At 43.1% G+C, this 5,574-nt stretch overlaps 2 protein-coding genes across 6 annotated transcripts in view; one reads left to right on the top strand and one right to left on the bottom strand.

Annotated features, from left to right (window-relative positions):
* Positions 1 to 493, bottom strand: part of mzt2b (mitotic spindle organizing protein 2B) — a gene marked incomplete in the record, with an annotated part of 8,538 nt that extends 8,045 nt beyond the window's left edge. Inside the window, 1 exon segment of one of the 2 annotated variants that reach the window (XM_032539687.1) lies at positions 395 to 493. 2 annotated transcript variants of the gene reach the window in all.
* trim23 (tripartite motif containing 23) overlaps positions 397 to 5,574 on the top strand; it is a 9,313-nt gene continuing 4,135 nt past the window's right edge. For 2 of the 4 annotated variants that reach the window (XM_032539682.1, XM_032539681.1), the window contains exons 1-6: positions 397 to 564; positions 2,121 to 2,283; positions 3,660 to 3,781; positions 4,060 to 4,338; positions 4,744 to 4,926; positions 5,012 to 5,227. In XM_032539682.1, coding sequence (XP_032395573.1) covers positions 466 to 564; positions 2,121 to 2,283; positions 3,660 to 3,781; positions 4,060 to 4,338; positions 4,744 to 4,926; positions 5,012 to 5,227 — 1,062 coding nt within the window. In that variant the 5' untranslated portion in view covers positions 397 to 465. Of the gene's footprint in view, positions 565 to 2,120; positions 2,284 to 3,659; positions 3,782 to 4,059; positions 4,339 to 4,743; positions 4,927 to 5,011; positions 5,228 to 5,574 lie in introns of those variants that run through there. The other 2 variants (XM_032539684.1, XM_032539685.1) reach the window with 2 other exon arrangements.

Genomic DNA, 5,574 nt, shown 5'->3' with positions numbered 1-5,574 from the left:
TTTGTAGTCAGCACAAATGCATCAAGTGGCAGAGTGAAGCTGGACTTCTTTTCATCAGTGGTGGAACAACTTTTTAGATATTTTACTTAAAGTAAAAATAGTGACGATACTCTGGTTGAAGTACTGCATTCGAGTGATTCAAGTCAGCTAAATGCAAAAAAAAAAGGACTGTAGTACTGCGCATGCGCTTCCAAGAAGAAAAACAAAACTAAACGATGGCATCTCAAGTTTTTCGTTATCTGCACAAGGCGACGCCTCACATTTACATTACACTACCCGTGTCGTATCAGAAAGCTAAAATTTGTGTCACGATAATGACAACACGAAACGGAAAAAGACGAAAGAACGGCGTTGTATGTGTCCCGTAGACAGGCTACGGCTAATGCCGCTTTCAGAGCGAAACCGGAAGTACCTGGGGGGAGTCTCCTCTCGCACCTGCTCAGTCCTCTGCGCCGTCGTCCGAGAATGGCGGCCGCTGCAGCAGGAATAAACAAGCAGGGCGCCGTAGCGACGATGGAGCCGTGTATCCGACACGGCAGGGGAGCTCATGGAAACACGGTCAAGGTTGTTATATCGTCACTAAAATCCACAGCTACGCTACGCCCGCGTGGCTTTGCGGTGTGGGTTAGTTTGTACGAAAGGTTCGACTGTAGGCGCGTCTTCGTGGCTTCTGATTTTTGGGTGAATGCTGCTGCTGCGTTGGCGTTGGTGCCAGTGGATGCTAAACAGACAGTTATACTCCATAATAGCCTCATTGTATCAGTAGAAGGTTTCTGCTTACGTAGATTATAATGCACTTAGCTAAATTCGGGCAAAATTGCATCCATATCTACGTGCGGTAACGTAACAAGGTTACCATCGCTACAGGCGTCACCGTGGTTGCCATTTAGGTGGACCGAGCTCCTAGCATAGCTCAGGAACGTCATAGGCTTTGAAAGTCGCTGCACAGCGCGCATGCAAGTTACAATATGCTTCTATATCTCTCTTAAATTGTGTTTAATAGGTATCAACATAGCATGTGTTTAAAGAATGGACGGTTGAACCATCTAAAAATGCTAAGAGTCAAGGTGACTGCGCCTCACACTTAACGCTAGATATTCAGTGAGTCTGAATCTAATAGACTCTTCTGTTTTCTCGCTGGCTTCTTGTAGAGCATCCCTCTGCATTCTCATAATAATAATAATCTTTATTTATAGAGAAATTTTCAAACTGTTACAAAGTGCTTCAATTTTTATTGGCTATATTAGCCCTCATGCACCATCCCGACTGGGGTCAGAACATCTACATCTTATAACTTATTCCCTGTTACATATTCTTCTTAATCAATCAGTCAGTTTATATGTTATTATGTTTATATGTTATAGTCATAGTTAATATTTAATCATGATCTGTTGCGCTGTTCACCATTGCACACAGTCTACCATAGTATCTTACCTTATGGTCATTGCATTTCTGTGAGTGATTTTTATTTTTATTCCTATATGTGTGATATTCTTATGTATGTATGTATATGTGTTTGTTGTGTTATGGTTGTCTTGCTACTGGATGTATAAAATGTCCTTGGGGATGAATAAAGTATCTATCTATCTAGCTATCTGTAAAACAAGCAAGTCATAAAAACTTCAGTTGTTTTTTAAACAACAAATAAAAACTATGCAGTGTATGAAAACCTGTCCAGTGTAGGTAAGAAAAGAAAAGAACAACTTTTAAAAGGATAAGAGACAGTTCTAGGAGGTTCAAGCTTAAATAAAATTAGAAAAAGACTCTACGATACAGCTCATTTGCATTTTACATTTTAGCTGACGCTTTTATCCAAAGCGGCTTCCAATTAAGTGCTGAAAGTACAAACTTCGCACAGCAAGAAGTAAGTACAAGTACATTAGCTTTAAATAAGCCAAACTACGGAGAGCCATATGAAAGTGCAAGATAAAAGAAGGGACTTAAAGGAGATTACTAACTGAGCTAACCTGATATCCTTCAACGGGGCGTTGTAGGCCTATGTTGGGTAATCACTGCCAGCTCTTAAACATGTCTTCCCGCCGGCTTTCCTCTGCAGCAGTGACTATCACATCAGTTGGCTGGAAAGAAATCAATACGTGTTAATTCTCTTATAATTGCAGGTGCTGGAGTGTGGTGTATGCGAGGACGTCTTCTCTCTCCAGGGGGACAAGGTCCCTCGTCTCCTGCTCTGTGGTCACACAGTGTGCCATGATTGTCTAACCCGGCTGCCCCTCCACGGCAGAGCGGTCCGCTGCCCCTTCGACAGACAGGTCACTGAGCTGGGTGAGTAAGAGGAGATCTGTTACTGACCCATACTGGTTGTTTAAAGTCGTTGATGAAACAAATGAGTAGAGGCGCGGGAAGGTATTTTAGGCAGGGGCTACTGGTGGGGTGGGGGGTCCACGTAGAATCTAAAGATAGTGTGTTACACAGGCTCTGTATTCTGCAGACCACTCGACCTCGGTCTCCTTTAAAAACTCACTCGCCCCTCCCCTCTATGAAGTACAAGCTCTATCCCAACATAGGGCCTGCTGCTCAGCCAACTCCATTAACCAGCAATGGGAAAAAAAATAGGCCTATCAAAATATCTTATTGATAAATAAACATCAAATCTGATTGACCAATACACACTGAAGATAAATTAAATAATTCTAAAATTACTAGAATTATCCCTCTCTTCAACCCACACCCCAAACATGACATAGCACAGCACCTGCAGTCCCCCCACTTCCCGAGCCAATGCCAATAAGCGATATTTAGAACCAATGTGCATTTAAAGGGAATACAAAAATCTTAAAGTAAAAATCAAGAGGCTAAATTAACCTAACAAGCCAGCGAGTCCAACAAGTTACCGGTTACCGGTAAGCAAGTTCACCAAGCTCCCGATCTCAATCCACATCACTGAATCCATTAAGTTCTTCATCATCGGTGTCGCTTCTGAACAACTCAGGCCGTGATTAGGTTTTTGTTTTTGTTTTCTTCATCGCAGTAAGGGTAATCTCTGCTTTTCGCCAGCCCCTTACAAAAAAATGCCCCATGAAGAGGCGAAAAATGTATATAAGTCGCATCTGACTCTAAGTGGCCGGCCCAGTCAAACTATCAACAAAAGTCCAGAAAATATGATTTTTACTTTTTTTCATAAAAAAGGACCCAAATTGGTTAATCTCTATCAAAATAGTTGGCAATTAATTTAATAGTTCTATAAATCTATTAATTATTCTTTGGAGCTCTAATGTGAACCCGTTTGTGATGCTTTGGGAATCCAGAGAACTGCTGTCTTACAAGTGTCTGTCTACCTAAGATTTGTAGTGCAAACTTTACAATTAAATTTAGGGATCTTCTGGTCTTTTCATCCCTTTTAAAGTTATTTATGAAAACATTAACACCTAAACAGAGTTAATTAAAAAGCCCGGGGAAGTTGTGTATGGATGTGATGATGGAGCTATCAAAAGTCCAAATGTAGGTTGGACAAAATATCAGTTACAAAATAGTAACACTCACTTATACAGAAGTTGATGTCCAGTTGACAGTATGGAAGCCACTACTTCACTATTCCTTCAGCCTGTCGTTTTCTCTGTGTTAAAAGGTGGAATTCCTCCCTTTCTTTCCTTTCTGTCATTTAGTCCTAAAGTGTTTTCTTGTTGTCCACATCTGTTTAGGGGACTCTGGAGTTTGGGGTCTGAAGAAGAACTTTGCTCTTCTTGAACTCCTGGAGCGACTCCAGAATGGAGCTACCAACCAGTCAGGAATGGCGGAGGATGCCCTGAGAGGCATGGGAGAAGTAAGAGCACTCACATATACTGCACCTTGGATGATGGGGGGGGGGAATAAATAAATAAACAAATAAATAACCTCTTTGTGGTTTGGCTTATTTAAAGCTAATGTACTTGCACTTACTACTTGTTGTCTGGAGTTTGCTCCTTCAGGGTCGAAAGCACTTAATCGGAAGTCACTTGTGATAAAAGCATCAGCTAAATGACATGGACTGTAATATATTAGATATTTACATCACCCTCACACCTACTGCACCTTTCACTCACAACTCTTCTTCTTACCTAGTGTATAATCCGATGTGATGAGGACGAGAGCCACACGGCCTCTATGTACTGCACCGTGTGTGCCACCCACCTGTGTGCCGAGTGCTCCCAGCTCACCCACTCCACCCGCACGCTGGCCAAACACCGTCGGGTGCCGCTGGCTGACAAGCCTCACGAGAAGACTCTGTGCCCGCAGCATCAGGTCCACGCCATCGAGTTTGTCTGCCTGGAGGAGGCCTGTCAGTCTGGGCCGCTCATGTGCTGTGTGTGTAAGGAGTACGGCAAGCACCAGGGACACAAGGTACTTTAAAACGAGTTACAGCCTCGTGTTAGAGATCCTTATTAGGGTTTAGCCTGGTGGCAATCGCTTCGAGGGCCCGGCTGGGGCCAGTTACAGACTGATGGCAGCTGATCCCTATAGCAGAGCTCAATAGTTTCTGTGGTAGCAAATTCATGGAAGGAATCGCAAAATTGATCATATAAAAAAAGCTATAAGCAGATTCCATTAAGTTAGTCTTAAAAGCTAACAGGACATTTGAAAATATGACTACGTTTCTAACCGAGTTGTTAGAACTGTAGTTAAAAAAAAAATATATATTTATATTAAAATACTTTAAACAAATAATTCCCAGTGGCTTAGGCCACTGGGGGAAACACGGCTCATACGAGGAGACATGTTCATGTCTTCCCTATCTTTCCTTTTCAGCACGCTGTTCTTGAGACAGAAGCTAACCAGATCCGTGCATCCATTTTGGACATGGCCCACTGCATCCGCACCTTCACAGATGAAGTGTCCGAGTACTCCAGGAAGCTGGTGGGCATCGTGCAGCAAATAGAAGGTGGAGAGCAGATAGTCGAGGACGGAGTAGGCATGGCACACACCGAACATGTAAGATATATCACAGGACTGTCTCTTCATAAGGAAACATTGGTGATTGTGCTTTTTCTCCTGGCGATAACGACTTTTTCGTCAGGTCCCCGGCACAGCAGAGAGTGCACGCTCCTGCGTCCGAGCTTACTTCGCCGACCTTCACGAGACTCTGTGTCGGCAGGAGGAGATGGCACTGAGCGTGGTGGACGCTCACGTCAGGGAGAGGCTGATCTGGCTGAGGCAGCAGCAGGAGGACATGACCATCCTGCTGTCTCAGGTCTCCACCGCCTGCCTGCACTGTGAGAAAACTCTTCAACAGGTAGGAGACACCATACACACAGAGTTTAATGAATAAACCTGGCCAGATACAGATTAAGCCTCTAGTATCAGGATGATACACATATAATGCACTGATATATGTTAATAGGCTTATTTGTTATATAGCACCTTTAACAGACAACGCTTCCAAGAAGAAGAAAAATGAGACCCAATAACTAAAATGAACAACCAAAAAAATAACTAATAAAATAAGGCGGAAGGTGGTGGATATCTGGCCAAAATTAGGGACAACCGGCGGAAATTAAATCTCATCAACGATTGTGATCAATTCTGTATGGTGATTTAACCAAGTGGTGTCCCATTTTATAGGGGTATGTTTTCACCCCT

This window comes from Etheostoma spectabile, chromosome 16 (assembly GCF_008692095.1).
Source record: "Etheostoma spectabile isolate EspeVRDwgs_2016 chromosome 16, UIUC_Espe_1.0, whole genome shotgun sequence".
Classification (NCBI taxonomy): domain Eukaryota; kingdom Metazoa; phylum Chordata; class Actinopteri; order Perciformes; family Percidae; genus Etheostoma; species Etheostoma spectabile.
This window is presented reverse-complemented; position numbering and strand designations above follow the sequence as displayed.